The sequence below is a fragment of the Chiloscyllium plagiosum genome, unplaced genomic scaffold (assembly GCF_037043375.1).
Source record: "Chiloscyllium plagiosum isolate Xiang-an unplaced genomic scaffold, Cpla_swu_hap1 HiC_scaffold_53X, whole genome shotgun sequence".
NCBI classification, from domain to species: Eukaryota; Metazoa; Chordata; class Chondrichthyes; order Orectolobiformes; family Hemiscylliidae; genus Chiloscyllium; species Chiloscyllium plagiosum.
The window spans coordinates 13,383,717-13,403,660 of NW_028270191.1; the positions used below are offsets into that span (position 1 = coordinate 13,383,717).

A 19,944-nucleotide genomic window follows, 5' to 3' on the forward strand; every position below is an offset into this window, starting at 1 on the left:
CACATCCCTGGGCACTATGGGTAATTAGCATGGCTAACCCACCCTAACCTGCACATCCCTGGGCACTATGGGTAATTAGCATGGCTAACCCACCCTAACCTGCACATCCCTGGGCACTATGGGTAATTAGAATGGCTAACCCACCCTAACCTACACATCTCTGGGCACTATGGGTAATTAGCATGGCCAATCCACCCTAACCTGCACATCTCTGGACACTATGGGTCAATTTAGCATGGCCAATCCACCCTAAACTGCACATCCCTGGGCACTATGGGTAATTAGCATGGCTAACCCACTCTAACCTACACATCCCTGGGCACTATGGGTAATTAGCACGGCCAATTCACTCTAACCTGCACCATCCCTGGGCACTATGGGTAATTTAGCATGGCTAACCCACTCTAACCTGCACATCCCTGGGCACTATGGGTAATTTAGCACAGCCAATCCACCCTAACCTGCACATCCCTGGGCACTATGGGTAATTTAGCACGGCCAATCCAACCTAACCTGCGCATCTTTGGATTGTGGGAGGAAACCCACGCAAACATGGGGAGACTGTACAAACTCCACCCAGACCGTTGCCCGAGGGTGGAATCGAACCCAGGTCCGTGGTGGTGTGCCTCCTGAAGCATCTTGAATTGAATCGAATTAGTTTTATTGTCAGTCGTACTCACATGAGTGCAGTGAAAAGTTTACAAGTCAGCATCGACCAGGCGCCATTTCCAGGAAAACGTGCATAGCTACAGCTTCTTGGGAAGCAAGGGGGTGAAAGGTCATGAGGGATGGATGGGAAATTGGGGTCATGCGATTAGCTCTGACCTTATCAAATGTGGCCTACCCCTGCTTCGGATATCTAGGTGGGTCGAGCCTGGTTTCATCTGTTGGGGAGTGCTGGTATCAGTTGAGTCTCCAGTAATGTCGGTCTCTGTCTGACTGCTGAATGGCAGGGTACGAAGGGGAGAAGTTAACAAAGATCCTGAAGGACATCGAGGGGAGCTCGCTGATGCTGCTCGATCGCTGGAGCTTCGAGGTGACTGAATCGGTCCCTGAGAAGGGAGATCCTGTCCCTTACAACATCATCAATAACTACTTCTCAATCGGTGTGGTAAGTGCTGAGCTCGCTCGCATTTGTTCAGAGACGGTCACAGTGTGCTTTGCCTGTCTTGTTACCTCCCCCTTACTGGGTTTTGGGATCATTGGCATCATTGACCGTCCTGAGAAAAACAAGCCCTCTTGCTAGGCCGCATCAGAGGGCAGCTGAGCGTCAGGAGCGGGATTTGAGCCAGAACTCAGTGTACTTCCTGACCGAGCTGAACCAATACCTGAAAGGAGTGACGAGGAACGCAGAGTTTGATCCTCTGGGGGTTTGGCGGGGGGGGGGCAAGGTGGCAGGGGGTGTAGTTTTACCTTAATAGCTCCTTGAGAAGGTTGGGGTGAGCTGCCATCTTGAACTGCTGCTGCCCACCTGCTGTGGGTTGATCCTGAGGGAGGGAATTCCAGGATTCTGACCCAGTGAGGGTGAGGGGAACTTTGTGGTGTGGCCTGCAGATCCTGGCAGGGTGAGTACTGCTTTGTTAATTTGGTGAAGAAGGCAGTGTTTCCTGCCCAATGCAACGGTGAGGTGGCACAGTGGGCACAGCAAGAGCCCAAGGTGATGAACTGCAGGTTGAGGGTTCAGCAGCTCTCTCCTCCCACCAGTCCCAGCAACAGGCAGTGAGGCGGGGAGAGTCAGTTCGTGGCTGAGGCCTGCCCAGAAGGCTGAGATGTGACAGTGTGGCATCATGGCTGCCTTCCTTGTGTGTTGGCAGCAGTCCGGTCCAGCCAGCTGCATTGAGACCATTATATGTGCTTCGTTGTCATGACACCAGCCCGAGGGCGGGCAAGCCGGTCTCACAATGGGCACAATGTCCCGGCCAGGCACCTGACCTACATTCTGTACGCACGCCTTGTGTCCCCAGACTCCCCCTCCGTCCCATCCAAGTCTCGTAAGGGAGCTTGATGGCAGCCCTTCTGTGAGCTCCTCTCTGGGCTCCTGCTCCATGTTAGAGCCGAGGCCGGTATGAGGTGAGCTGGGTGGAAGCCCCCTAGGCCGAATCGGAGGTTGTTCGCTCAGGGCCTGTACTGCATTCTGACTGCTGCCGTCTCTTGTCCCTTTTTTGTTTTTGCACGTCAAGGATGCGTCCATTGCTCACCGGTTTCATGTCATGAGAGAGAAGTATCCGGAAAAATTCAACAGCAGGTTAGTCAACAGTTGGACGTCTGCAGCAGAATGAGAGTATATCCACAGTGAGGGAGTGAGGTGTGTGTGGGGGGAGTGAGGTGTGTGTGTGGGGGGGAGTGAGGTGTGTGTGTGGGGGGGAGTGAGGTGTGTGTGGGGGGGAGTGAGGTGTGTGTGGGGGGAGTGAGGTGTGTGTGTGGGGGGAGTGAGCTTTGTGTGGGGGGAGTGAGGTGTGTGTGTGGGGGGAGTGAGGTGTGTGTGCGGGTGGAGTGAGGTGTGTGTGGGGGGAGTGAGGTGTGTGTGGGGGGAGTGAGGTGTGTGTGGGGGGGGGAGTGAGGTGTGTGTGGGGGGGAGTGAGCTTTGTGTGGGAGGAGTGAGGTGTGTGTGTGGGGGGAGTGAGGTGTGTGTGCGGGTGGAGTGAGGTGTGTGTGGGGGGAGTGAGGTGTGTGTGGGGGGGGAGTGAGGTGTGTGTGGGGGGAGTGAGGTGTGTGTGGGGGGAGTGAGGTGTGTGTGTGGGGGAGTGAGGTGTGTGTGGGGGGAGTGAGGTGTGTGTGGGGGGGAGTGAGGTGTGTGTGGGGGGAGTGAGGTGTGTGTGTGTGGGGGAGTGAGGTGTGTGTGGGGGGAGTGAGGTGTGTGTCAGGGGGGAGTGAGGTTTGTGTGTGTGGGGGAGTGAGGTGTGTGTGGGGGGGAGTGAGGTGTGTGTGTGGGGTGGAGTGAGGTGTGTGTGTGGGGGTGAGTGAGGTGTGTGTGGGGGGGAGTGAGGTGTGTGTGGGGGGGAGTGAGGTGTGTGTCGGGGGGAGTGAGGTGTGTGGGGGGGAGTGAGGTGTGTGTGTGCGGGTGGAGTGAGGTGTGTGGGGGGGAGTGAGGTGTGTGTGGGGGGGAGTGAGGTGTGTGTCAGGGGGGAGTGAGGTGTGTGTGGGGGGGGAGTGAGGTGTGTGTGTGGGGGGGAGTGAGGTGTGTGTGGGGGGAGTGAGGTGTGTGTCAGGGGGGAGTGAGGTGTGTGTGGGGGGGGAGTGAGGTGTGTGTGTGGGGGGGAGTGAGGTGTGTGTGGGGGGAGTGAGGTGTGTGTGGGGGGGGAGTCAGGTGTGTGTGGGGGGGGGGAGTGAGGTGTGTGTGGGGGGAGTGAGGTGTGTGTGGGGGGGGAGTGAGGTGTGTGTGGGGGGGAGTGAGGTGTGTGTGGGGGGAGTGAGGTGTGTGTGTGGGGGGAGTGAGGTCTGTGTGGGGGGAGTGAGGTGTGTGTGGGGGGGGAGTCAGGTGTGTGTGGGGGGGGGGAGTGAGGTGTGTGTGGGGGGGAGTGAGGTGTGTGTGGGGGGGGAGTGAGGTGTGTGTGGGGGGGGGAGTGAGGTGTGTGTGGGGGGGGAGTGAGGTGTGTGTGGGGGGGGGAGTGAGGTGTGTGTGGGGGGAGTGAGGTGTGTGTGTGGGGGAGTGAGGTGTGTGTGGGGGGAGTGAGGTGTGTGTGTGGGGGAGTGAGGTGTGTGTGGGGGGGAGTGAGGTTTGTGTGTGTGGGGGAGTGAGGTGTGTGTGGGGGGGAGTGAGGTGTGTGTGTGGGGTGGAGTGAGGTGTGTGTGTGGGGGTGAGTGAGGTGTGTGTGGGGGGGAGTGAGGTGTGTGTGGGGGGGAGTGAGGTGTGTGTCGGGGGGAGTGAGGTGTGTGGGGGGGAGTGAGGTGTGTGTGTGCGGGTGGAGTGAGGTGTGTGGGGGGGAGTGAGGTGTGTGTGGGGGAGAGTGAGGTGTGTGTCAGGGGGGAGTGAGGTGTGTGTGGGGGGGGAGTGAGGTGTGTGTGTGGGGGGGAGTGAGGTGTGTGTGGGGGGAGTGAGGTGTGTGTCAGGGGGGAGTGAGGTGTGTGTGGGGGGGGAGTGAGGTGTGTGTGTGGGGGGGAGTGAGGTGTGTGTGGGGGGAGTGAGGTGTGTGTGGGGGGGGAGTCAGGTGTGTGTGGGGGGGGGGAGTGAGGTGTGTGTGGGGGGAGTGAGGTGTGTGTGGGGGGGGAGTGAGGTGTGTGTGGGGGGGAGTGAGGTGTGTGTGGGGGGAGTGAGGTGTGTGTGGGGGGGGAGTGAGGTCTGTGTGGGGGGAGTGAGGTGTGTGTGGGGGGGGAGTCAGGTGTGTGTGGGGGGGGGAGTGAGGTGTGTGTGGGGGGGAGTGAGGTGTGTGTGGGGGGGGAGTGAGGTGTGTGTGGGGGGGGGAGTGAGGTGTGTGTGGGGGGGGAGTGAGGTGTGTGTGGGGGGGGGAGTGAGGTGTGTGTGGGGGGAGTGAGGTGTGTGTGTGGGGGAGTGAGGTGTGTGTGGGGGGAGTGAGGTGTGTGTGTGGGGGAGTGAGGTGTGTGTGGGGGGAGTGAGGTGTGTGTGTGGGGGGAGTGAGGTGTGTGTGGGGGGAGTGAGGTGTGTGTGTGGGGGAGTGAGGTGTGTGTGGGGGGAGTGAGGTGTGTGTGGGGGGGAGTGAGGTGTGTGTGGGGGGGAGTGAGGTGTGTGTGTGGGGTGGAGTGAGGTGTGTGTGTGGGGGTGAGTGAGGTGTGTGTGGGGGGGAGTGAGGTGTGTGTGGGGGGGAGTGAGGTGTGTGTCGGGGGGAGTGAGGTGTGTGGGGGGGAGTGAGGTGTGTGTGTGCGGGTGGAGTGAGGTGTGTGGGGGGGAGTGAGGTGTGTGTGGGGGGGAGTGAGGTGTGTGTGGGGGGGAGTGAGGTGTATGTGGGGGGGGAGTGAGGTGTGTGTGTGGGGGGGAGTGAGGTGTGTGTGGGGGGAGTGAGGTGTGTGTCAGGGGGGAGTGAGGTGTGTGTGGGGGGGGAGTGAGGTGTGTGTGTGTGTGGGGGGGAGTGAGGTGTGTGTGTGGGGGTGAGTGAGGTGTGTGTGGGGGGGTGTGAGGTGTGTGTGTGTGGGGGGGGAGTGAGGTGTGTGTGTGGGGGGGGAGTGAGGTGTGTGTGTGGGGGGGAGTGAGGTGTGTGTGTGTGGGGTGGAGTGAGGTGTGTGTGGGGGGAGTGAGGTGTGTGTGGGGGGAGTGAGGTGTGTGTGTGGGGGAGTGAGGTGTGTGTGGGGGGGGGGGAGTGAGGTGTGTGTGGGGGGGGAGTGAGGTGTGTGTGGGGGGAGTGAGGTGTGTGTCAGGGGGGAGTGAGGTGTGTGTGGGGGGGGAGTGAGGTGTGTGTGTGGGGGGGGAGTGAGGTGTGTGTCGGGGGGGAGTGAGGTGTGTGTCGGGGGGGAGTGAGGTGTGTGTGTATGCGGGTGGAGTGAGGTGTGTGTGGGGGGGGGAGTGAGGTGTGTGTGGGGGGGAGTGAGGTGTGTGTCAGGGGGGAGTGAGGTGTGTGTGGGGGGGGAGTGAGGTGTGTGTGGGGGGGGGAGTGAGGTGTGTGTGGGGGGGAGTGAGGTGTGTGTCAGGGGGGAGTGAGGTGTGTGTTGGGGGGGAGTGAGGTGTGTGTGTGGGGGGGAGTGAGGTGTGTGTGGGGGGGAGTGAGGTGTGTGTGTGGGGGGTGAGTGAGGTGTGTGTGGGGGGGAGTGAGGTGTGTGTGGGGGGAGTGAGGTGTGTGTGGGGGGGGAGTGAGGTGTGTGTGGGGGGGGAGTGAGGTGTGTGTGGGGGGGGAGTGAGGTGTGTGTGTGGGGGGGAGTGAGGTGTGTGTGGGGGGAGTGAGGTGTGTGTGGGGGGGGAGTGAGGTCTGTGTGGGGGGAGTGAGGTGTGTGTGGGGGGAGTGAGGTGTGTGTGGGGGGGAGTGAGGTGGGTGTGGGGGGAGTGAGGTGTGTGTGGGGGGGGAGTGAGGTGTGTGTGTGTGCGGGTGGAGTGAGGTGTGTGGGGGGGAGTGAGGTGTGTGTGTGTGCGGGTGGAGTGAGGTGTGTGGGGGGGAGTGAGGTGTGTGTGGGGGGGAGTGAGGTGTGTGTCAGGGGGGAGTGAGGTGTGTGTGGGGGGGAGTGAGGTGTGTGTGTGGGGGGGAGTGAGGTGTGTGTGGGGGGAGTGAGGTGTGTGTGGGGGGGGAGTCAGGTGTGTGTGGGGGGGGGAGTGAGGTGTGTGTGGGGGGAGTGAGGTGTGTGTGGGGGGGAGTGAGGTGTGTGTGGGGGGGAGTGAGGTGTGTGTGGGGGGAGTGAGGTGTGTGTGGGGGGGGAGTGAGGTCTGTGTGGGGGGAGTGAGGTGTGTGTGGGGGGGGAGTCAGGTGTGTGTGGGGGGGGGAGTGAGGTGTGTGTGGGGGGAGTGAGGTGTGTGTGGGGGGGGAGTGAGGTGTGTGTGGGGGGGGGGGAGTGAGGTGTGTGGGGGGGGAGTGAGGTGTGTGTGTGGGGGGGGGAGTCAGGTGTGTGTGGGGGGGGGAGTGAGGTGTGTGTGGGGGGAGTGAGGTGTGTGTGGGGGGGGAGTGAGGTGTGTGTGGGGGGGGGAGTGAGGTGTGTGTGGGGGGGGAGTGAGGTGTGTGTGGGGGGGGGGAGTGAGGTGTGTGTGGGGGGAGTGAGGTGTGTGTGGGGGGAGTGAGGTGTGTGTGTGGGGGGAGTGAGGTGTGTGTGGGGGGAGTGAGGTGTGTGTGGGGGGAGTGAGGTGTGTGTGTGGGGGAGTAAGGTGTGTGTGGGGGGGAGTGAGGTGTGTGTGGGGGGGGAGTGAGGTGTGTGTGGGGGGGAGTGAGGTGTGTGTGGGGGGAGTGAGGTGTGAGTGTGGGGGAGTGAGGTGTGTGTGGGGGGGAGTGAGGTGTGTGTGGAGGGGAGTGAGGTGTGTGTGGGGGGAGTGAGGTGTGTGTGTGTGGGGGAGTGAGGTTTGTGTGTGTGGGGGAGTGAGGTGTGTGTGGGGGGAGTGAGGTGTGTGTGGGGGGAGTGAGGTGTGTGTCAGGGGGGAGTGAGGTTTGTGTGTGTGGGGGAGTGAGGTGTGTGTGGGGGGGAGTGAGGTGTGTGTGTGGGGTGGAGTGAGGTGTGTGTGTGGGGGGGAGTGAGGTGTGTGTCGGGGGGGGAGTGAGGTGTGTGTGTGTCGGGGGGAGTGAGGTGTGTGGGGGGGAGTGAGGTGTGTGTGGGGGAGTGAGGTGTGTGTGTGCGGGTGGAGTGAGGTGTGTGGGGGGGAGTGAGGTGTGTGTGTGCGGGTGGAGTGAGGTGTGTGGGGGGGAGTGAGGTGTGTGTGGGGGGGAGTGAGGTGTGTGTGGGGGGGTGTGAGGTGTGTGTGTGTGGGGGGGGAGTGAGGTGTGTGTGGGGGGGTGTGAGGTGTGTGTGGGGGGGGAGTGAGGTGTGTGTGGGGGGGGAGTGAGGTGTGTGTGTGTGTGGGGGGGAGTGAGGTGTGTGTGGGGGGGTGTGAGGTGTGTGTGTGTGGGGGGGGAGTGAGGTGTGTGTGGGGGGGTGTGAGGTGTGTGTGGGGGGGGAGTGAGGTGTGTGTGGGGGGGGAGTGAGGTGTGTGTGTGTGTGGGGGGGAGTGAGGTGTGTGTGGGGGGGTGTGAGGTGTGTGTGTGTGGGGGGGGAGTGAGGTGTGTGTGTGGGGGGGAGTGAGGTGTGTGTGGGGGGAGTGAGGTGTGTGTCAGGGGGGAGTGAGGTGTGTGTGGGGGGGGAGTGAGGTGTGTGTGTGTGTGGGGGGGAGTGAGGTGTGTGTGGGGGGGTGTGAGGTGTGTGTGGGGGGGGAGTGAGGTGTGTGTGGGGGGGGAGTGAGGTGTGTGTGGGGGGGGAGTGAGGTGTGTGTGTGTGTGGGGGGGAGTGAGGTGTGTGTGGGGGGGTGTGAGGTGTGTGTGGGGGGGGAGTGAGGTGTGTGTGGGGGGGGGGAGTGAGGTGTGTGTGGGGGGGGAGTGAGGTGTGTGTGGGGGGAGTGAGGTGTGTGTCAGGGGGGAGTGAGGTGTGTGTGGGGGGGGAGTGAGGTGTGTGTGTGGGGGGGGAGTGAGGTGTGTGTCGGGGGGGAGTGAGGTGTGTGTCGGGGGGGAGTGAGGTGTGTGTGTATGCGGGTGGAGTGAGGTGTGTGTGGGGGGGGGAGTGAGGTGTGTGTGGGGGGGAGTGAGGTGTGTGTCAGGGGGGAGTGAGGTGTGTGTGGGGGGGGAGTGAGGTGTGTGTGGGGGGGGAGTGAGGTGTGTGTGGGGGGGAGTGAGGTGTGTGTCAGGGGGGAGTGAGGTGTGTGTGGGGGGGGAGTGAGGTGTGTGTGTGGGGGGGAGTGAGGTGTGTGTGGGGGGGAGTGAGGTGTGTGTGTGGGGGTGAGTGAGGTGTGTGTGGGGGGGAGTGAGGTGTGTGTGGGGGGGAGTGAGGTGTGTGTGGGGGGGGAGTGAGGTGTGTGTGGGGGGGAGTGAGGTGTGTGTGGGGGGGGAGTGAGGTGTGTGTGTGGGGGGGAGTGAGGTGTGTGTGGGGGGAGTGAGGTGTGTGTGGGGGGGGAGTGAGGTCTGTGTGGGGGGAGTGAGGTGTGTGTGGGGGGAGTGAGGTGTGTGTGGGGGGGAGTGAGGTGGGTGTGGGGGGAGTGAGGTGTGTGTGGGGGGGGAGTGAGGTGTGTGTGGGGGGGAGTGAGGTGTGTGTCAGGGGGGAGTGAGGTGTGTGTGGGGGGGGAGTGAGGTGTGTGTGGGGGGGGGAGTGAGGTGTGTGTGGGGGGGAGTGAGGTGTGTGTCAGGGGGGAGTGAGGTGTGTGTGGGGGGGGAGTGAGGTGTGTGTGTGGGGGGGAGTGAGGTGTGTGTGGGGGGGAGTGAGGTGTGTGTGTGGGGGTGAGTGAGGTGTGTGTGGGGGGGAGTGAGGTGTGTGTGGGGGGGAGTGAGGTGTGTGTGGGGGGGGAGTGAGGTGTGTGTGGGGGGGGAGTGAGGTGTGTGTGGGGGGGGAGTGAGGTGTGTGTGTGGGGGGGAGTGAGGTGTGTGTGGGGGGAGTGAGGTGTGTGTGGGGGGGGAGTGAGGTCTGTGTGGGGGGAGTGAGGTGTGTGTGGGGGGAGTGAGGTGTGTGTGGGGGGGAGTGAGGTGGGTGTGGGGGGAGTGAGGTGTGTGTGGGGGGGGAGTGAGGTGTGTGTGTGTGCGGGTGGAGTGAGGTGTGTGGGGGGGAGTGAGGTGTGTGTGTGTGCGGGTGGAGTGAGGGTGTGTGGGGGGAGTGAGGTGTGTGTGGGGGGGAGTGAGGTGTGTGTCAGGGGGGAGTGAGGTGTGTGTGGGGGGGGAGTGAGGTGTGTGTGTGGGGGGAGTGAGGTGTGTGTGGGGGGAGTGAGGTGTGTGTGGGGGGGGAGTGAGGTGTGTGTGGGGGGGGGAGTGAGGTGTGTGTGGGGGGAGTGAGGTGTGTGTGGGGGGGAGTGAGGTGTGTGTGGGGGGGAGTGAGGTGTGTGTGGGGGGAGTGAGGTGTGTGTGGGGGGGGAGTGAGGTCTGTGTGGGGGGAGTGAGGTGTGTGTGGGGGGGGAGTCAGGTGTGTGTGGGGGGGGGGAGTGAGGTGTGTGTGGGGGGAGTGAGGTGTGTGTGGGGGGGGAGTGAGGTGTGTGTGGGGGGGGGGAGTGAGGTGTGTGGGGGGGGAGTGAGGTGTGTGTGTGGGGGGGGGAGTCAGGTGTGTGTGGGGGGGGGAGTGAGGTGTGTGTGGGGGGAGTGAGGTGTGTGTGGGGGGGGAGTGAGGTGTGTGTGGGGGGGGGAGTGAGGTGTGTGTGGGGGGGGGAGTGAGGTGTGTGTGGGGGGGGGGAGTGAGGTGTGTGTGGGGGGAGTGAGGTGTGTGTGGGGGGAGTGAGGTGTGTGTGTGGGGGGAGTGAGGTGTGTGTGGGGGGGGAGTGAGGTGTGTGTGGGGGGGGAGTGAGGTGTGTGTGTGGGGGAGTGAGGTGTGTGTGGGGGGGAGTGAGGTGTGTGTGGGGGGGGAGTGAGGTGTGTGTGGGGGGGGAGTGAGGTGTGTGTGGGGGGGAGTGAGGTGTGTGGGGGGGAGTGAGGTGTGTGTGTGGGGGGGGAGTGAGGTGTGTGTGGGAGGGGAGTGAGGTGTGTGTGTGGGGGAGTGAGGTGTGTGTGGGGGGGAGTGAGGTGTGTGTGGGGGGGGGTGAGGTGTGTGTGGGGGGGAGTGAGGTGTGTGGGGGGGAGTGAGGTGTGTGTGGGGGGGGAGTGAGGTGTGTGCGGGTGGAGTGAGGTGTGTGTGGGGGCGAGTGAGGTGTGTGTGTGGGGGGGGGAGTGAGGTGTGTGTGTGGGGGGGAGTGAGGTGTGTGTGTGGGGGGGGGAGTGAGGTGTGTGTGTGGGGGGGGAGTGAGGTGTGTCTGGGGGGAGTGAGGTGTGTGTGTGGGGGGGAGTGAGGTGTGTGTGTGTGGGGGGGGAGTGAGGTGTGTGTGGTGGGGGGAGTGAGGTGTGTGTGTGTGGGGGGGGAGTGAGGTGTGTGTGTGTGGGGGGGGAGTGAGGTGTGTGTGGGGGCGAGTGAGGTGTGTGTGTGTGGGGGGGAGTGAGGTGTGTGTGTGGGGGGGAGTGAGGTGTGTGTGTGGGGGGGGAAGTGAGGTGTGTGTGTATGCGGGTGGAGTGAGGTGTGTGTAGGGGGAGTGAGGTGTGTGTGGGGGGGAGTGAGGTGTGTGTGTGGGGGGGAGTGAGGTGTGTGTATGCGGGTGGAGTGAGGTGTGTGTAGGGGGAGTGAGGTGTGTGTGGGGGGGAGTGAGGTGTGTGTGGGGGCGAGTGAGGTGTGTGTGTGTGGGGGGGGAGTGAGGTGTGTGTGTGTGGGGGGAGTGAGGAGTGTGTGTGGGGGGGAGTGAGGTGTGTGTGTGGGGGGGGAGTGAGGTGTGTGTGTGGGGGGGGAGTGAGGTGTGCGTGTGGGGGAGTGAGGTGTGTGTGGGGGGAGTGAGGTGTGTGTGGGGGGAGTGAGGTGTGTGTGTGTGGGGGAGTGAGGTGTGTGTGGGGGGGAGTGAGGTGTGTGTCGGGGGGAGTGAGGTGTGTGGGGGGGAGTGAGGTGTGTGTGTGCGGGTGGAGTGAGGTGTGTGTGGGGGGGAGTGAGGTGTGTGTGGGGGGAGTGAGGTGTGTGTGTGGGGGAGTGAGGTGTGTGTGGGGGGGAGTGAGGTGTGTGTGTGGGGGGAGTGAGGTGTGTGTGGGGGGAGTGAGGTGTGTGTGTGGGGGAGTGAGGTGTGTGTGTGGGGGGAGTGAGGTGTGTGTCGGGGGGAGTGAGGTGTGTGGGGGGAGTGAGGTGTGTGTGTGCGGGTGGAGTGAGGTGTGTGTGGGGGGGAGTGAGGTGTGTGTGGGGGGAGTGAGGTGTGTGTGGGGGGGAGTGAGGTGTGTGTGGGGGGGAGTGAGGTGTGCGTGTGGGGGGAGTGAGGTGTGTGTGTGGGGGAGTGAGGTGTGTGTGGGGGGAGTGAGGTGTGTGTGTGGGGGGAGTGAGGTGTGTGTGTGGGGGAGTGAGGTGTGTGTGGGGGGAGTGAGGAGTGTGTGGGGGGGAGTGAGGTGTGTGTGGGGGGAGTGAGGTGTGTGTGTGGGGGAGTGAGGTGTGTGTGGGGGGAGTGAGGTGTGTGTCAGGGGGGAGTGAGGTTTGTGTGTGTGGGGGAGTGAGGTGTGTGTGGGGGGGAGTGAGGTGTGTGTGTGGGGGGGAGTGAGGTGTGTGTGTGGGGGGGAGTGAGGTGTGTGTCGGGGGGAGTGAGGTGTGTGGGGGGGAGTGAGGTGTGTGTGGGGGGGAGTGAGGTGTGTGTGGGGGGAGTGAGGTGTGTGTGGGGGGGAGTGAGGTGTGTGTGGGGGGGAGTGAGGTGTGCGTGTGGGGGGAGTGAGGTGTGTGTGTGGGGGAGTGAGGTGTGTGTGGGGGAGTGAGGTGTGTGTGTGGGGGGAGTGAGGTGTGTGTGTGGGGGAGTGAGGTGTGTGTGTGCGGGTGGAGTGAGGTGTGTGTGGGGGGGAGTGAGGTGTGTGTGGGGGGAGTGAGGTGTGTGTGGGGGGGAGTGAGGTGTGTGTGGGGGGGAGTGAGGTGTGCGTGTGGGGGGAGTGAGGTGTGTGTGTGTGGGGGAGTGAGGTGTGTGTGGGGGGAGTGAGGTGTGTGTGTGGGGGGAGTGAGGTGTGTGTGTGGGGGAGTGAGGTGTGTGTGGGGGGAGTGAGGAGTGTGTGGGGGGGAGTGAGGTGTGTGTGGGGGGAGTGAGGTGTGTGTGTGGGGGAGTGAGGTGTGTGTGGGGGGAGTGAGGTGTGTGTCAGGGGGGAGTGAGGTTTGTGTGTGTGGGGGAGTGAGGTGTGTGTGGGGGGGAGTGAGGTGTGTGTGTGGGGGGGAGTGAGGTGTGTGTGTGGGGGGGAGTGAGGTGTGTGTCGGGGGGAGTGAGGTGTGTGGGGGGGAGTGAGGTGTGTGTGGGGGGGAGTGAGGTGTGTGTGTGCGGGTGGAGTGAGGTGTGTGGGGGGGAGTGAGGTGTGTGTGGGGGGGAGTGAGGTGTGTGTCAGGGGGGAGTGAGGTGTGTGTGGGGGGGGAGTGAGGTGTGTGTGTGGGGGGGAGTGAGGTGTGTGTGGGGGGAGTGAGGTGTGTGTGTGGGGGGGGAGTGAGGTGTGTGTGTGGGGGTGAGTGAGGTGTGTGTGGGGGGGGGGAGTGAGGTGTGTGTGTGGGGGGGAGTGAGGTGTGTGTGTGTGGGGTGGAGTGAGGTGTGTGTGTGGGGGGGAGTGAGGTGTGTGTGTGGGGGGGGAGTGAGGTGTGTGTGGAGGGGGGAGTGAGGTGTGTGTGTGGGGGGAGTGAGGTGTGTGTGGGGGGAGTGAGGTGTGTGTGTGCGGGTGGAGTGAGGTGTGTGGGGGGGAGTGAGGTGTGTGTGGGGGGGGAGTGAAGTGTGTGTGGGGGGGGAGTGAGGTGTGTGTGTAGGGGGGAGTGAGGTGTGTGTGTGGGGGGGGAGTGAGGTGTGTGTGTAGGGGAGAGTGAGGTGTGTGTGTGGGGGGAGTGAGGTGTGTGTGTGGGGGGGAGTGAGGTGTGTGTGTGCGGGTGGAGTGAGGTGTGTGGGGGGGAGTGAGGTGTGTGTGGGGGGGGAGTGAGGTGTGTGTGTGGGGGGAGTGTGGTGTGTGTGGGGGGAGTGAGGTGTGTGTGGGAGGAGTGAGGTGTGTGTGGGGGGGGAGTGAGGTGTGTGTGCGGGTGGAGTGAGGTGTGTGTGGGGGGGAGTGAGGTGTGTGTGGGGGGGAGTGAGGTGTGTGTGCGGGTGGAGTGAGGTGTGTGTGTGTGGGGGAGTGAGGTGTGTGTGGGGGGGGAGTGAGGTGTGTGTGGGGGGGGAGTGAGGTGTGTGTGCGGGTGGAGTGAGGTGTGTGTGGGGGGGAGTGAGGTGTGTGTGGGGGGGAGTGAGGTGTGTGTGCGGGTGGAGTGAGGTGTGTGTGGGGGGGAGTGAGGTGTGTGTGGGGGGGAGTGGGGTGTGTGCGGGTGGAGTGAGGTGTGTGTGGGGGGGAGTGAGGTGTGTGTGCGGGTGGAGTGAGGTGTGTGTGGGGGGAGTGAGGTGTGTGTGTGGGGGGGAGTGAGGTGTGTGTGGGAGGGGAATGAGGTGTGTGTGGGAGGGGAGTGAGGTGTGTGTGGGGGGGGAGTGAGGTGTGTGTGGGGGGGAGTGAGGTGTGTGGGGGGGAGTGAGGTGTGTGTGGGGGGGGAGTGAGGTGTGTGCGGGTGGAGTGAGGTGTGTGTGGGGGGGAGTGAGGTGTGTGTGTGGGGGAGTGAGGTGTGTGTGGGGGGAGTGAGGTGTGTGTGGGGGGGAGTGAGGTGTGTGTGGGGGGAGTGAGGTGTGTGTGTGGGGGAGTGAGGTGTGTGTGGGGGGAGTGAGGTGTGTGTCAGGGGGGAGTGAGGTTTGTGTGTGTGGGGGAGTGAGGTGTGTGTGGGGGGGAGTGAGGTGTGTGTGTGGGGGGGAGTGAGGTGTGTGTGTGGGGGGGAGTGAGGTGTGTGTGGGGGGAGTGAGGTGTGTGTGTGGGGGAGTGAGGTGTGTGTGGGGGGAGTGAGGTGTGTGTCAGGGGGGAGTGAGGTTTGTGTGTGTGGGGGAGTGAGGTGTGTGTGGGGGGGAGTGAGGTGTGTGTGTGGGGGGGAGTGAGGTGTGTGTGTGGGGGGGGAGTGAGGTGTGTGTCGGGGGGGAGTGAGGTGTGTGTCGGGGGGGAGTGAGGTGTGTGTGTATGCGGGTGGAGTGAGGTGTGTGTAGGGGGAGTGAGGTGTGTGTGGGGGGGAGTGAGGTGTGTGTGGGGGGGAGTGAGGAGTGTGTGTGGGGGGGGAGTGAGGTGTGTGTGTGGGGGGGCAGTGAGGTGTGTGTGTGGGGGGGAGTGAGGTGTGTGTGTGGGGGGGGAGTGAGGTGTGTGTAGGGGGAGTGAGGTGTGTGTGGGGGGGAGTGAGGTGTGTGTGGGGGCGAGTGAGGTGTGTGTGTGTGGGGGGGGAGTGAGGTGTGTGTGTGTGGGGGGAGTGAGGAGTGTGTGTGGGGGGGGAGTGAGGTGTGTGTGTGGGGGGGGAGTGAGGTGTGTGTGTGGGGGGGGAGTGAGGTGTGTGTGTGGGGGGGAGTGAGGTGTGTGTGTGTGTGGGGTGGAGAGAGGTGTGTGTGTGGGGGGGAGTGAGGTGTGTGTGTAGGGGGGAGTGAGGTGTGTGTGTGGGGGGGGAGTGAGGTGTGTGTGTGGGGGGAGTGAGGTGTGTGTGGGGGGAGTGAGGTGTGTGTGTGCGGGTGGAGTGAGGTGTGTGTGGGGGGAGTGAGGTGTGTGTGGGGGGGAGTGAGGTGTGTGTGGGGGGGGAGTGAGGTGTGTGTGGGGGGAGTGAGGTGTGTGTGGGGGTGTGAGGTGTGTGTGTGGGGGAGTGAGGTGTGTGTGGGGGGAGTGAGGTGTGTGTGGGGGGAGTGAGGTGTGTGTCAGGGGGGAGTGAGGTTTGTGTGTGTGGGGGAGTGAGGTGTGTGTGTGGGGGGGGGAGTGAGGTGTGTGTGTGTGTGTGTGTGGGGGAGTGAGGTGTGTGTGGGGGGAGTGAGGTGTGTGGGGGGGAGTGAGGTATGTGTCAGGGGAGAGTGAGGTGTGTGTGGGGTGGAGTGAGGTGTGTGTCAGGGGGGAGTGAGGTGTGTGTGGGGGGGGAGTGAGGTGTGTGTGTGGGGGGGGAGTGAGGTGTGTGTGGGGGGAGTGAGGTGTGTGTGTGGGGGGGGAGTGAGGTGTGTGTGTGGGGGGGAGTGAGGTGTGTGGGGGGGAGTGAGGTGTGTGTCAGGGGGGAGTGAGGTGTGTGTGGGGGGGGAGTGAGGTGTGTGTGTGGGGGGGGAGTGAGGTGTGTGTGGGGGGAGTGAGGTGTGTGTCAGGGGGGAGTGAGGTGTGTGTGGGGGGGGAGTGAGGTGTGTGTGTGTGTGTGTGTGGGGGAGTGAGGTGTGTGTGTGGGGGTGAGTGAGGTGTGTGTGGGGGGGAGTGAGGTTTGTGTGTGTGGGGGGGAGTGAGGTGTGTCTGTGGGGGGGGAGTGAGGTGTGTGTGTGGGGGGGGAGTGAGGTGTGTGTGTGGGGGGGAGTGAGGTGTGTGTGTGTGGGGTGGAGTGAGGTGTGTGTGTGGGGGGGAGTGAGGTGTGTGTGTAGGGGGGAGTGAGGTGTGTGTGTGGGGGGGGAGTGAGGTGTGTGTGTAGGGGGGAGTGAGGTGTGTGTGTGGGGGGAGTGAGGTGTGTGTGGGGGGAGTGAGGTGTGTGTGTGGGGGGGAGTGAGGTGTGTGGGGGGGAGTGAGGTGTGTGTGGGGGGGGGAGTGAGGTGTGTGTGTGTGCGGGTGGCGTGAGGTGTGTGGGGGGGAGTGAGGTGTGTGTGTGTGCGGGTGGAGTGAGGTGTGTGGGGGGGAGTGAGGTGTGTGTGGGGGGGGAGTGAGGTGTGTGTGGGGGGGGAGTCAGGTGTGTGTGGGGGGGGGAGTGAGGTGTGTGTGGGGGGAGTGAGGTGTGTGTGGGGGGGAGTGAGGTGTGTGTGGGGGGGGAGTGAGGTGTGTGTGGGGGGAGTGAGGTGTGTGTGGGGGTGTGAGGTGTGTGTGTAGGGGAGTGAGGTGTGTGTGGGGGGAGTGAGGTGTGTGTGGGGGGTGTGAGGTGTGTGTGGGGGGAGTGAGGTGTGTGTCAGGGGGGAGTGAGGTTTGTGTGTGTGGGGGAGTGAGGTGTGTGTGGGGGGGAGTGAGGTGTGTGTGTGGGGGGAGTGAGGTGTGTGGGGGGGAGTGAGGTGTGTGTCAGGGGGGAGTGAGGTGTGTGTGGGGGGGGAGTGAGGTGTGTGTGTGGGGGGGGAGTGAGGTGTGTGTGGGGGGAGTGAGGTGTGTGTGTGTGTGTGTGGGGGAGTGAGGTGTGTGTGTGGGGGTGAGTGAGGTGTGTGTGGGGGGGAGTGAGGTTTGTGTGTGTGGGGGTGAGTGAGGTGTGTGTGGGGGGGAGTGAGGTTTGTGTGTGTGGGGGGGAGTGAGGTGTGTGTGTGGGGGGGGAGTGAGGTGTGTGTGTGGGGGGGAGTGAGGTGTGTGTGTGAGGGGTGGAGTGAGGTGTGTGTGTGGGGGGGAGTGAGGTGTGTGTGTGGGGGGGGAGTGAGGTGTGTGTGTAGGGGGGAGTGAGGTGTGTGTGGGGGGAGTGAGGTGTGTGTGGGGGGAGTGAGGTGTGTGTGGGGGGGAGTGGGGTGTGTGTGGGGGGGAGTGAGGTGTGTGTGTGAGGGGTGGAGTGAGGTGTGTGTGTGGGGGGGAGTGAGGTGTGTGTGTGGGGGGGAGTGAGGTGTGTGTGTAGGGGGGAGTGAGGTGTGTGTGGGGGGAGTGAGGTGTGTGTGGGGGGAGTGAGGTGTGTGTGTGCGGGTGGAGTGAGGTGTGTGTGGGGGGGGAGTGAGGTGTGTGTGTGTGGGGGGAGTGAGGTGTGTGTGTGCGGGTGGAGTGAGGTGTGTGTGGGGGGGGAGTGAGGTGTGTGTGTGTGGGGGGGAGTGAGGTGTGTGTGTGGGGGGGGGAGTGAGGTGTGAGTGGGGGGGGAGTGAGGTGTGTGTGTGGGGGGGAGTGAGGTGTGTGTGTGGGGGGGAGTGAGGTGTGTGTGTGTGGGGGGAGTGAGGTGTGTGGGGGGGGGGGAGTGAGGTGTGTGTGTGTAGGGGGGAGTGAGGTGTGTGTGTGGGGGTGGAGTGAGGTGTGTGTGGGGGGGAGTGAGGTGTGTGTGTGGGGGGGGAGTGAGGTGTGTGTGTGTAGGGGGGGAGTGAGGTGTGTGTGTGGGGGGGGAGTGAGGTGTGTGTGGGGGGGGAGTGAGGTGTGTGTGGGGGGGGAGTGAGGTGTGTGTGGGGGGAGTGAGGTGTGTGTGTGTGGGGGAGTGAGGTGTGTGTGGGGGGGAGTGAGGTGTGTGGGGGGGGAGTGAGGTGTGTGTGGGGGGGGAGTGAGGTGTGTGTGGGGGGAGTGAGGTGTGTGTGTGTGGGGGAGTGAGGTGTGTGTGGGGGGGAGTGAGGTGTGTGTGGGGGGAGTGAGGTGTGTGTGTGTGGGGGAGTGAGGTGTGTGTGGGGGGGGAGTGAGGTGTGTGTGGGGGGGGAGTGAGGTGTGTGTGGGGGGAGTGAGGTGTGTGTGGGGGGGGGGGGTGGGTGTGTGTGGGGGGGAGTGAGGTGTGTGTGGGGGGGGAGTGAGGTGTGTGTGCGGGTGGAGTGAGGTGTGTGTGGGGGGGAGTGAGGTGTGTGTGGGGGGGAGTAGGGTGTGTGTGCGGGTGGAGTGAGGTGTGTGTGGGGGGGAGTGAGGTGTGTGTGGGGGGAGTGAGGTGTGTGTGTGTGGGGGAGTGAGGTGTGTGTGGGGGGGGAGTGAGGTGTGTGTGGGGGGAGTGAGGTGTGTGTGTGTGGGGGAGTGAGGTGTGTGTGGGGGGGAGTGAGGTGTGTGTGGGGGGGGAGTGAGGTGTGTGTGCGGGTGGAGTGAGGTGTGTGTGGGGGGGAGTGAGGTGTGTGTGGGGGGGAGTAGGGTGTGTGTGCGGGTGGAGTGAGGTGTGTGTGGGGGGGAGTGAGGTGTGTGTGTGGGGGGGAGTGAGGTGTGTGTGCGGGTGGAGTGAGGTGTGTGTGGGGGGGAGTGAGGTGTGTGTGGGGGGGAGTAGGGTGTGTGTGCGGGTGGAGTGAGGTGTGTGTGGGGGGGAGTGAGGTGTGTGTGCGGGTGGAGTGAGGTGTGTGTGGGGGGGAGTGAGGTGTGTGTGTGTGGGGTGAGTGAGGTGTGTGTGGGGGGGAGTGAGGTGTGTGTGGGGGGGGAGTGAGGTGTGTGTGGGGAGGGAGTGAGGTGTGTGTGGGAGGGGAGTGAGGTGTGTGTGGGAGGGGAGTGAGGTGTGTGTGGGGGGGGAGTGAGGTGTGTGTGGGGGGGAGTGAGGTGTGTGGGGGGGGAGTGAGGTGTGTGTGGGGGGGAGTGAGGTGTGTGCGGGTGGAGTGAGGTGTGTGTGGGGGTGAGTGAGGTGTGTGTGGGGAGGGAGTGAGGTGTGTGTGTGGGGGGGAGTGAGGTGTGTGCGGGTGGAGTGAGGTGTGTGTGGGGGGAGTGAGGTGTGTGTGGGGGGAGTGAGGTGTGTGTGGGGGGGAGTGAGGTGTGTGGGGGGGGAGTGAGGTGTGTGTGGGGGGGAGTGAGGTGTGTGCGGGTGGAGTGAGGTGTGTGTGGGGGGAGTGAGGTGTGTGTGGGAGGGGAGTGAGGTGTGTGTGGGAGGGGAGTGAGGTGTGTGGGGGGGAGTGAGGTGTGTGTGGGGGGGAGTGAGGTGTGTGTGGGGGGGAGTGAGGTGTGTGTGGGGGGAGTGAGGTGTGTGTGGGGGGGGAGTGAGGTGTGTGTGTGGGGGAGTGAGGTGTGTGTGGGGGGGGAGTGAGGTGTGTGGGGGGGAGTGAGGTGTGTGTGGGGGGGAGTGAGGTGTGTGCGGGTGGAGTGAGGTGTGTGTGGGGGTGAGTGAGGTGTGTGTGTGGGGGGGGAGTGAGGTGTGTGTGGGGGGGAGTGAGGTGTGTGTGGGGGGGGAGTGAGGTGTGTGTGTGGGGGGGGAGTGAGGTGTGTGTGGGGGGAGTGAGGTGTGTGTGTGGGGGGGGAGTGAGGTGTGTGTGGGGGGAGTGAGGTGTGTGTGTGGGGGGGAGTGAGGTGTGTGTGTGGGGGGGGAGTGAGGTGTGTGTAGGGGGAGTGAGGTGTGTGTGTGGGGGGGAGTGAGGTGTGTGTGTGGGGGGGGGAGTGAGGTGTGTGTGTGTGGGGGGGAGTGAGGTGTGTGTGTGGGGGGGGAGTGAGGTGTGTGTGTGGGGGGGGAGTGAGGTGTGTGTGTGGGGGGGGAGTGAGGTGTGTGTGTAGGGGGAGTGAGGTGTGTGTGTAGGGGGAGTGAGGTGTGTGTGTGTGGGGGGGAGTGAGGTGTGTGTGTGTGCGGGTGGATTGAGGTGTGTGTAGGGGGAGTGAGGTGTGTGTGGGGGGGAGTGAGGTGTGTGTAGGGGGAGTGAGGAGTGTGTGTGGGGGGGGAGTGAGGAGTGTGTGGGGGAGTGAGGTGTGTGTAGGGGGAGTGAGGTGTGTGTGTGTGCGGGTGGAGTGAGGTGTGTGTGGGGGAGTGAGGTGTGTGTGGGGGGAGTGAGGTGTGTGTGGGGGGAGTGAGGTGTGTGTGTGGGGGGGAGTGAGGTTAGTGTGTGGGGGGGAGTGAGGTGTGTGTGCGGGGGGGAGTGAGGTGTGTGTGTGGGGGGGGAGTGAGGTGTGTGTGGGGGGGAGTGAGGTGTGTGTGTGGGGGGGAGTGAGGTGTGTGTGTGGGGGGGGAGTGAGGTGTGTGTGTGGGGGGGGAGTGAGGTGTGTGTGTGTAGGGGGGGGAGTGAGGTGTGTGTGTGGGGGGGGAGTGAGGTGTGTGTGTGGGGGGGGAGTGAGGAGTGTGTGTGGGGGGGAGTGAGGTGTGTGTGGGAGGGGAGTGAGGTGTGTGTGTGGGGGGGGAGTGAGGTGTGTGTGTGGGGGGGAGTGAGGAGTGTGTGTGGGGGGGAGTGAGGTGTGTGTGTGGGGGGGGGAGTGAGGTGTGTGTGTGGGGGGGAGTGAGGTGTGTGTGTGGGGGGAATGAGGAGTGTGTGTGGGGGGGGAG

General features: G+C 64.0%; 1 protein-coding gene across 2 annotated transcripts in view; it reads left to right on the plus strand.

Annotated features, from left to right (window-relative positions):
• LOC122546469 (diacylglycerol kinase beta-like) overlaps nucleotides 1-19,944 on the plus strand; it is a 211,190-nt gene that overhangs the window by 164,021 nt on the left and 27,225 nt on the right. For both annotated transcript variants that reach the window (XM_087985546.1, XM_087985547.1), the window contains exons 18-19: nucleotides 954-1,111; nucleotides 2,181-2,245. In XM_087985546.1, the coding sequence (XP_087841672.1) occupies nucleotides 954-1,111; nucleotides 2,181-2,245 (223 nt within the window). The remainder of the gene's footprint in view (nucleotides 1-953; nucleotides 1,112-2,180; nucleotides 2,246-19,944) is intronic.